Genomic DNA, 10,531 nt, shown 5'->3' on the forward strand with positions numbered 1-10,531 from the left:
AAAGCCTTTAATGAGCTATTACGGGTAAGTTACTCTGGGGCCGGCGTCGGGCTTCAGCCAGGCCCCGCCCCTTGAGGTGCGCCCATAGTCAGACCCCGCCCCTCGAGGCGTCCCAACGGGCAGGCCCCGCCCCTTGAAGCGCTCACAGCCAGACCCCGCCCCTCGAGGCGTTCCAACGGCCAGGCCCCGCCCCTTGAAGCGCTCACAGCCAGACCCCGCCCCTCGAGGCGTCCCAACGGCCAGGCCCCGCCCCTTGAAGCGCTCACAGCCAGACCCCGCCCCTCGAGACGTTCAAACGGCCAGGCCGCGCCCCTCGAGACGTTCAAACGGCCCGGACCCGCCCCTCTGGGCGGTTCTAACGGCCAGCCCCGCCCACGCGTGCGAGCGCGGCCCCGCGGAGACGTACGGGCTCCCGAGCGGTGCGCGGCTGAGCTGGCGGTGGCGTGTCCGACATGGAGCTGCCACAGATGCCGGAGTTAATGGGCTTGTCCCTGTTGGTTGGACTGCTGGCCCTGATGGCGACGGCGGCGGTGGCGCGGGGGTGGCTGCGCGCGGAAGAGGAGAGGTGCGGCCCGCCTGCGCGTAAGTGAGGCCAGGGCGTCGCTCGCAGGGACGAGGTGCCGCCTGGCCGGGCCGGTCCCTCGCCCCTGGGCAGCCCTGGTTAGAACCTGGGTCCCGCGCCGTGGCCTTTCCGGGGCTCTGCGGCTGTGCCTGGGGTGCGCGACTTTAGAGCGAGGGCAGAGCGACTTAGCTCGGTGCACCCCTTGCTCCATGGTGGGCTTCGGGGGGGAGGGGTCCCCTAGCGTGTCCGACGTGAGCGAGAGGGGAGGTGTGCAGGACCCCTTCGCAGAGATGGGGAGGCCGCGTGGGCCCCGGGGAGGATGGCTGCCCCCAGGGGCAAGACGAGGCACCCCCACGCAGCGTGTGGGGGTCAGGAGAGGGGGAGGACAGGCAGACAGAAGCTCGATCCAGCTAGTAGGGTAGGAGCCCAAGCCGCGCGTGTTCCAGGTGCTAGCCTTGTGCCTAGCCTGGTCCTCCATGAGGCAGGGGATGCCTAAGTTGACTGGCACCGTTCCTGGCGAGGGGCTGGGAGCTCCCACACGGGTTGGACTTCCCGCCATCCCTGGGTTCTTTCTGGGATGCCCCGGAGCCTCTAGCCCTATGTGTGTTGCCTCGTCCAATACTTTCAACCTGTTGAAGGAATCCAAGGCCCCAGAGGGATTTAAGAATGTTCCCGAGGCCAAGGCTGCTAGGGAAGACGCACTTTATTCTGGCCAAGGATCCGCACTCTCCCGGCTGTGCTGTGTTACCTGCCCAACTGCTGTCACACAGAGGCTGTTTTTCTTTAAGATTTATTTATTTATTTGAAAGAGTTACAGAGAGGCAGAGAGAGAGAGAGGTCTTCCACTGCTGGTTCACGCCCCAAATGGCCACAACGGCCGGAGCTGCGCCGATCTGAAGCCGGGAGTCAGGAGCTTCTTCCTGGTCTCCCACACAGGTGCAGGGTCCCAAGGACTTGGGCCATCTTCTACTGCTTTCCCAGGCCACGGCAGAGAGCTGGATTGGAAAGTGGAGCAGCTGGGACTTGAACAAGCACCCATATGGGATGCCAGCGCTGCAGGTGGCGGCTTTACCCGCTATGCCACAGCATCGGCCCTGAATGAGGCTGGCGTTTCTAATTTGCATTGCGGTGCTCCATAGACTGGCCGCCTCCTCAGTGGCACAGTCACAATCCACACCCAGAGGTCAGCATTATGGTGCAGTGGGTTAAGCTGCCACCTGCATCCCACATGAGCGTCGGTTTGAGTCCCAGCTGCTCCACTTCCCATCCAGCTCCCCGCTAATGCTGCTGGGAAGACAGCCCAAGTGCTTGGGCCCTGCTACCCATGTGGGAGACCGGAAGTTCCAGGCCCCTGTCTTCCACTGTGTGCCCAGCCTTGGGCCCAGTGGAGGGAAGATCTCTTTCTGCCTGTTTCTCCTCTTTCTTCCCTTCAAATAAATAAGTCTTTAAAAAAAAAAAAAAAAGAATCCAAACCCAGGTCAGATTGCAAAGCCTGCGTCTGTGCCCACATCACGCTGTTGGGAAGAATAAAGGCCAGATCCGGTTTATCTCTTGCTGCCGCACTCAGCGCCTGGCCAATCATAGGTGGTCAGTGAACGCTTAGGAGGGAGAGAATGGGGGAATGATGTGGCCCCCACCTCACAGGCCAGAAAGCAAACGGACTCGCACCTGAGAAGTCCTCGGGCTCCAAGAAGCAGAAGCAGCAGCAGCGGATTCGCAAGGAGAAGCCTCAGCAGCACACCTTCAGCCACCGCCTCCTGGCCGCAGCGCTGAAGGTACGTGGGCACGCACGCACGCACAGCCCCCGTGCACAGACGCTGACCCTGAGACGCCCGTGCAGGTCTCTGCCTCTGTGCAGACTCAGTGGGCGTGGCCCGTCCTCTGTCCTGTCTGGTCCCCAGTTTGCCGGCTACCCCAGGCATTGAGGCCCTAGGGTTCCGGCTGGCTCCAGGTTTGGCCTCTCCAGGTGCCCGTGGGGTTCCCACTCAATGCTTCCCTGCAACCCTTCCCCCAGAGCCACAGCGGGAACGTATCCTGCATGGACTTTAGCAGCAATGGCAAGTACCTGGCCACCTGCGCAGATGACCGCACGGTCCGCCTCTGGAGCACCAAGGACTTCCTGCAGCGGGAGCACCGGAGCATGAGGGCCAACGTGGAGCTGGACCATGCCACCCTGGTGCGCTTCAGCCCCGACTGCAGGTGGGGCAGCCCGCAGCCGCGGCCGGTCCCGGGGGCCTGCCCGCGTCCCGTGTAGGGTAGCGAGGCGAGCTCCGGGGTCTCCCTTGGGGTGGCGTTGAGGGCACCCAGCTAGCTTGAGCACTGCCCGGGGCTCCTGGCAGCGCTGTGGTGCTACACAGCAAGGGAGCAGAGAGGGGAGGTGCCGAAGCCATGAGGACTTTGTCTTTGGAGGGGTTAATCTGTGAGGCTGGGTGGTGGGGCATGAGGGTAAATCCTGGTTTTCCCCAGAACCCATCCCCAGACCTGAGCACACAGGTGTGCATGTCCAGGTGGGGCAGTGACCCGTGTGCTCCGTCTCTAGGGCCTTTATCGTCTGGCTGGCTGGTGGAGACACCCTCCGTGTCTTCAAGATGAGCAAGCGAGAGGACGGGGGCTACACCTTCACAGCCACCCCAGAGGACTTTCCTAAAAGGCACAAGGCCCCTGTCATCAGCATCGGCATCGCCAGCACAGGTAAGAGGCACGCAGCGTGGAGCCTGCCCCGGGCGCAAGGTCATGGACCCGCTTGTATGTGTTGGGAAAGACAGTGCGTGGGCTCTTGGTGCGTGACACAGGGGCTCTGTGCTCCCGTGGAGTCCTCTGAGCCACCGCAGGGTCCTTCCCTGTGCCGACCTGTGGCTGGGCAGGGGGGCAGCAGCCGCCTCTGTGCCTCCTGGGAGGATGTCCGTGGGTGAGGTCGTTGCCCTCAGCTCCCGTCCTGCCTCACTCCCTCAGGGAAGTTCATCATGACGGCCTCCAGTGACACGACTGTTCTCATCTGGAATCTGAAAGGCCAGGTGCTGGCCACCATCAACACCAACCAGATGAACAACACCTACGCTGCCATATCCCCTTGTAGCAGGTGAGGAAGGAGGGGTGTGGTGTGAGGAGGGGAGAGGAGAGGCTGGGCGGGCCTAGACCGAGCCAAAGCCCAGCCTGCAGCAGCAAGTCCCACCCCTCCCACTGCAGTAAAGAAGGGAGGGGACCTCACGGGAGCTGCCCCAAGTCCAGAGTCTGTCATTTTATAACAGTTGGGGGTGCTGTGTTTCTTAGAGCAAGGCTGTGAGATAAACTGAGGTCCCGTATAGAAAAGCACTTTATTACTTTTTTTTTTTTTTTTTTGACAGACAGAGTGGACAGTGAGAGAGAGAGACAGAGAGAAAGGTCTTCCTTTGCCATTGGTTCACCCTCCAATGGCCGCTGTGGTTGGCGCGCTGCAGCCAACGCACCACGCTGATCCGATGGCAGGAGCCAGGTGCTTATACTGGTCTCCCATGGGGTGCAGGGCCCAAGCACTTGGGCCATCCTCCACTGCACTCCTGGGCCACAGCAGAGAGCTGGCCTGGAAGAGGGGCAACCGGGACAGAATCCAGCGCCCCAACCGGGACTAGAACCCGGCGTGCCGGCGCCGCAAGGCGGAGGATTAGCCTAGTGAGCCGCGGCGCCGGCCCTTTATTACTATTTTTTTAAATGATGTATTTGTTCAAAAGGCAGAGTTACTGAGAAAGAGCGCTTCCGTCCATTTGGTTCATTCCCTAAACATCCACAGTGCCCAGGGCTGGGTCAGGTTGAAGCCAGGAGCCTGGAACTCCAGTCAGGTTTTCCACATGGGTTCAGGGGCCCAGGGACCTGGGCTGTCTTCGGCTGCTTTCCCAAGCACATGATGGCGCTGGATCGGAAGTGGAGCAACCAGGACTTGAACCTGTACCCGATTGGGTTGCCAATGTTGTAGGCAGTGGCTTACCCCACTGTGCCACAGGGCTGGGTCCAGAAAAGCACCTGTTAAAGGGTACAGTGTTACTTAGATAAGAGTTTGTTAGCTTTCTTAGGGAGGGGACTTAGGGGCTCCAGGAAGAAGATACCCTTGCATTTGAAAGGCATCTGGTCTGTCTGGCAGGTTTGTGGGCTCGTGTGGCTTCACTCCAGATGTGAAGGTTTGGGAGGTCTGCTTTGGAAAGAAGGGGGACTTCCAGGAGGTCGTGCGAGCCTTCGAGCTGAAGGGCCACTCCGCGGCTGTCCACGCTTTCGCCTTCTCCAACGACTCCCGGAGGTGAGTGATGGCGCCAGTCGGCCGCTCCTGGCTCTTTTATTTATTTATTAATTTATTATTTGAAAGGCGGAGTTAACAGAGACAGATCGCTCTTCCATCTACTGGGTGACTAACCAAAAGCCCACAACAGCCATGACTGGACCAGGCTGAAGCCAGGAGCCAAGAACTCCACCTGAGTCTCCCACGTGGGTGCAGGGGTCATGCACTTGCACCATCTTCCACTGCTTTCCCAGGTGCATTAGGGAGCTGGATTGGAAGTGGAGCAGCCGTGACTCATACCGGTACCCATATGGGATGCCAGCGTTTCAGGCACCAGCTTAATGCACTGTGCCACAGCACCAGCTCAATTTTTTTTTTTAAAGATGTATTTATTTAGGGTCTGGTGCTGTGGTGTAGTGGGCTAAGCCTCCACCTGCAGCACTGATATCCCATATGGCAACAGTTCTAGTCCCAGCTGCTCCACTTCCGATCCAGCTCTCTGCTGTGCCCTGGGAAAGCAGTGGAAGATGGGCCAAGTCCTTGGGCCCCTGCACCCGCTTGCGAGGCCCCGAAGAAGCTCCTGGCTTCTAGCTTCGGATTGGTCCACCTACAGCTATTGTGGCCATCTGGGGAGTGCACCAGCAGATAGAAAACCTTTATCTGTGTCTCTCCCTTTCTCTCTCTCTCTCTCGACTAACTCTCCCTCTCAAATAAATATATTTTTTTTAAAAAGATGTATTTATTTATTTGAAATGCAGAGTTAACAGAGAAATCTTCCTTCTGCTGGTTCACTCCTCAGATGGCTGCAATAGCTGAGGCTTGGCCAGGCTGAAGTGGGGAGCCCGGGTCTCTCTCTGGGTCTCCCCTGTGGGTGGCATTTCATAACAGGGAGCTTGATCTGAAGTGGAGCAGCTGGGATTTGAACGGGCACTGGCATGGGCTGCCAGCTTTGCAGGCAGTAGCTTAACCCACTGCGCCACAGAGCTGCCTCCCCCTGCACCAGCCCTCCTTGACGGCTGGGTCCTCCTGCCTGTCCCTCCTGCAGCTCTGCATGGGTGGGACGCTGGCTCTCAGCAGGAAGTAGGCTTGACTTGCTAGCTGGAGGCCCCCAGGCTGTCCCGGAGCTCCCCCATGCCAGGCTGTGTCGCGGTTTGAGCTGTGATTTTCTGTGCTGCAGGATGGCGTCAGTCTCCAAGGACGGCACGTGGAAACTGTGGGACACGGACGTGGAATACAAAAAGCAGCAAGACCCCTACTTGCTGCGGACAGGCCGCTTTGAAGAGGCGGGCACCATGCCGTGCCGCCTGGCACTCTCCCCTGACGCCCAGGTCTTGGCCCTGGCCAGCGGCACGAGCATCCATGTCTACAACACCCGGCGCGGTGAGAAGGAGGAGTGCTTTCAGCAGGTGCACGGCGAGTGCATCAGCGACTTGGCCTTTGACATCACAGGGCGCTTTCTGGCCTCGTGCGGGGACCGGGCCGTGCGACTCTTCCACAACACCGCCGGCCACCGCGCAGTGGTGGAGGAGACACAGGGCTTCCTGAAGCGGGCCTCCAACGAGAGCACCCGCCAGAGGCTGCAGCAGCAGCTGACTCAGGCCCAGGAGGCCCTGAGGAGCCTGGGGGCCCTGAAGAAGTGACTGGGCCAGCGCAGAGGGAGGGGTGGGCCCTGCTCCCCCGCCGCCGCCGCTTTGCTTCCCAGGTACTCCCCGGGGGACAGCTTCTGAAAGGAGGCGCCTGATTGTCTTACTGTCAGCCCCTGTCTTCTTTTTCTTATTGAAGTTGTTCTTGCCTACTTAGTTCTCTCTCTCTCTGCCTTCTTGTTGATGGATGACCACAGCCCTTCTGTTTCTCCCCGGGCCCAAAAGGCTTAATGTCTCTTTCCCCTGGAACGGAGGAGAGTGGCAGAGAGAGGAGGGAATGTGGTCTTTGACCTTGGGGCAATACACCCTGCCACCCAGCGCTCTCTGTGGACGTGCGGTGCAAACCCCAGGGGACACAGGAGTCCTGAGCAGCGCTTCTGTGCGCCCGGAAGTTGGGAGTGCACTGTGGGTCAGAGCAGGCCAGGCGCCTAAGGCCATCACAGAGCAATGGAGGGACTTCCTTCTGGGGTTCAGTTTTCTCATTTGTAAAATGCCGAATACGCCTCTCTGCCCAGCTGGTGAGCCTGAGAGAGGCATCAAGTCTCAGAATTCAGAGAAAACTGGAAAAGGTAGTGATGTTGTTCAGTGTCGTGAACTACGGAGGTTCGGCGTGGCTTGCAGCCACGTTTAGAAGGAAGGAAACGCGTACGTTGGAAAGGCAAAGTTTTCTGGGAGACCGGATCCTGCAGTTTGTGTTTGGTTCTGCTTGAAGCTGCGTGGGAGAGTCTTGTGTTCCCTTAAGGGGGGGGGCTCCTCTGTGCCAGGGCGGGGCGGGGGCTGCGTTCCCGGCTGGTGGGCCGTCTTCTCAGTCCATCAAACGGTTCCTGTGGAGGTAACTGCGAGGCGTCGGTGTGTCAGTCTCCGCAGGCTGCAGAGTCCAAGATGAAGGCACTAGGGGACCCCGGTGTCTGGGGAGGGGCAGGCTGCCAGGTGCATGTCGGTCACCATGCGGGGCCCTCGCGAGAATCTGGGATACGTGAGCACCTACCGTGCGGCCGGCACAGCTCTAGGGACAGGAGAGAAACAGGAATAAGACGTGCCCTCTGCCCTCGAGGCTGGCTGCAGGTCTAGGGAGTGCTTTTTTTGATTTTTGTATTTTTTTTGGTCAATTGACTGACAGCACAGCAGATGTTGTAAAATGCCAGGCAATAGAGGGGACTGAGTTTCTAGTTGAAGTTGAAGGCATGGATTTGATTGGACATTGAGTCCTTAGGCGTTCGACTTTCTGGATTTGAGGACTGCTTGTGTGTAAGCAATCTTGGAACTGAGGGATCTCGGGAGACCTGGCCTCCGGGCAATGTGCGTTCATCCGGAGACATCTTGCCCCTGCGTGTGCCGTGCGCAGCGCCGCGAGGGCGTGCTCGCCACACAGGCTGCCTGTGTCACTGCCTCCCTCCCGCCATTCCCGCCAGGACTGCCACTCCTCATCAGAAAGTCCCTCTGGTTGCGCTGCAGCTGACAGATGCCGAGGCGGCCGCCTCCCTCCGTCTCTTCTGCTACCATCCTGGTCCCAGCCACTGTCGCCCAGCGGCCCCCCTGCCTCCTCTGCTGAGCCGCACTTTGCTAAGCAGTTGGGTGATCTTTGGGGAAAAACATGCAAGGCAGGTCACGGGAGTCCGCGGTTGCAGCCCTTAAGCCTGCAGCCGCCACGCTGGGAATAAAGTCCAAAACTCTTAGGCTGGCTGGCTTGCTGGGTCCCCGTGGAATCTGGCTTCTTCCTCCTTTTTCCTGCTTCTCTTTTTGCTTTCTGTTGTTTCCTGACACACTCTGCCGCTCGCCCCAGCCTTGCTCTGGGCTTGCCTCCAGCCGCGGTTGTTCGTTTGCACCTGGCGCACGACCCAGCTCTCCTGACCACCCCATCTGAAGTAGCCCTTTTCACCAATTACGTCGCGGCCCTTGCACTCCCTGTCCGCCGTATCTGCAGCGTTCGCTCTCTGAAATGCTCTTGTTTGGATACGTGTCTGCGGCGCCAGTGCTTGCTTCCGTCAAGGAGGTAGCATAAACGCGTGGTAGGCCCCCTGCCGCCTGCCCATAAGACAGTTAGAAATGGTGGGGACTGCGGTGAGCCAGAGCGCGGGCGTCCTCGGCGGGGGGAGGGGCCGGGGATCTAACAGACGTCACTTGTTTCTGAGAAGCTAGAAGTTGGCAACTTATTTGAAAAAAAAAAAAAAAGAACTCCAGTGTGGGCCGGGTCTCATCCCTCAGACCAGCCCCTGGGTTGTTGAGGAACCCCCCTGGGACGTGCGTGTGTGACCCCCCTCCCCAGGGCAGGGTCCCAGCTCCTTGGTTCCGTGTCTCAAGCGCGGTGGTACCTGGGACAGCGTAAGCACTCAATCAATGTTGAACTCGAGCCAGGGCCACAGGACGGAGACTGGTTTCCTCTCCGTGTGTCTTCATACTGCCAGTCTCTGCTTTAGGCTCCTGGTAACACACATCTGACCGACTAAGGTATCTGTGCACACGGGGCCTGTGAATAGCGTACTGTTGTCCAAAGCGTGAGGCTAAAGCCCCATGGCCCCCCTGTTCTTAGAAGCAGCTCTGGGGTCACTCTCCCGTCTCACAGCCCGGAGAGGGAGCGACTGTGGGATGTTGTCGCTGAAGGCAGGAGTCTTCAGTCCTGCCGTCGGCTGCGGGTCACGCCGGCTCTGAGTTTGTTTCCTTGTTTGTAAAATGGGAATAAATTCTGTTCTTCCTACCTCACCTCGCCTCGTGAGTTTCTGATGCGATGCATGGAGACAGCAGGGAAAGGTGACTGCAGACCTCCGGGACGGAAAGCTGCCCTTGGGCCCGTGGGGGGGGTGGGGAGTGGGCGCAGCAGCTGCTGGGGCTTTCTGTGGTTTACGTTTTGTTTTGTTTTTTGCTTCTTGATAAAAATACTTGAGAGTGTGGAGGCAGCATTGGTATTTTTATAATGCTATTTCAACTCCAGTGGGTTTGAAAATTTTCAGTAGAAGTTGGGGATTTATTTATTTTGGACACTCAGAGAAACAGCTCCCAACTGCTGGTTTACTTCCCCCAAATGCCTGTGATGGAGCTCGGAGCCAGGAACCCCATCCAGGTCTCCAGTATGGGGGGCGGGAACCCGGTTACTTGAGCTGTCGCTGCTGCCTCCCAGGGTCTGCATGGACAGGAAGCTAGGAACTGAACCCAGGCACGCTGATGGGGGACGTGGGCATCTTAACACCTACTGATTACATAATCTAGATCAGGCACCTACTGTTTACATAATCTAGATCAGGCATCAAAAATTGAAAACGGGCTGGCACTGTAGCTCAGTGGGTTATCCCATATGGGCACCGGTTCAAGTCCCAGCTGCTCCACTTCCGATCCAGCTCTCTGCTATGGCCTCGGAAACCAGCAGAATATGGCCCAAGTCCCTACAGGCCCAAGGTCAGGCAGTGTGTATGTGTGTGGCATGGAAACCCCTGGGAAGACCCTGTCCTGCCTGCCTAAGACTCAGTCCCCCGGGGCCAGCGCTGTGGCTGCGGGTTAAGCTGCCACCAGCAATGGCGGCATCCCAAAATGACATGGGTGCCAGTTTGAGTCCTGGCTGCTGCACTTCTGATCCAGCTCCCTGCTAATGCAGCTGGGAAAACAGTGGAAGATGGCCCAGGTCCTTGGGCCCCTGCACCCGCGTGGGAGATCCAGGTGCACCTGGCTACTTGGCTTTGGCCTGACCCAGCTCTAACCATTGTGGACATTTGGGGAGTGAACCAGTGGATGGAAATTCTCTCTCTCTGCCTGTGCCTCTCCTCTTTAACTCAAATCTTTAAAGACAGAGCTCTGGCATGGGAGTTGTGTGCTTGGAACCCCTGCGTTTCCTGTCAAGAGTGCCTGGTTCTAGCCGTGGGTGGCTACTCTGTGCTTTAGATTCAGCAGGGGGTGGCTCAAGTACTTGGCCCCCTGCCACCCACATGGGACACGTGGATTGGGTTTGAGGTTCCTGGCTTTGGTGTGGCCTCGCCCTGGCCAGGTGTGAGTTTTTAGAAGAGTATCAACACAATGCCCCCTGCATAGCCTGTAGGGAGTAGCTGGTGGGTTCCCATCAGCACTTTGGTCACTTACAGAGAGAGTGAGCTC

General features: G+C 58.7%; 1 protein-coding gene across 2 annotated transcripts; it reads left to right on the forward strand.

Moving 5' to 3' along the window:
• The first annotated feature begins 331 nt into the window (after nt 1-331).
• TBL2 (transducin beta like 2) lies at nt 332-9,151 on the forward strand. 2 transcript variants are annotated; one of them, XM_002721965.6, is made up of 7 exons: nt 332-582; nt 2,207-2,337; nt 2,577-2,761; nt 3,102-3,253; nt 3,515-3,641; nt 4,677-4,829; nt 5,986-9,151. In XM_002721965.6, exons 1-7 carry the CDS (start codon nt 453-455, stop codon nt 6,446-6,448), a joined length of 1,341 nt encoding a protein of 446 aa, XP_002722011.3. In that variant the 5' UTR covers nt 332-452; the 3' UTR covers nt 6,449-9,151. The 2 variants fall into 2 exon arrangements, with proteins under 2 accessions (XP_002722011.3, XP_089178110.1); XM_089321984.1 differs by having other exon boundaries at nt 415-565.
• Nucleotides 9,152-10,531: the final 1,380 nt, after the last annotated feature.

Source organism: Oryctolagus cuniculus, chromosome 19, assembly GCF_051225735.1.
Source record: "Oryctolagus cuniculus isolate XC-2025 breed Fujian yellow rabbit chromosome 19, ASM5122573v1, whole genome shotgun sequence".
Classification (NCBI taxonomy): domain Eukaryota; kingdom Metazoa; phylum Chordata; class Mammalia; order Lagomorpha; family Leporidae; genus Oryctolagus; species Oryctolagus cuniculus.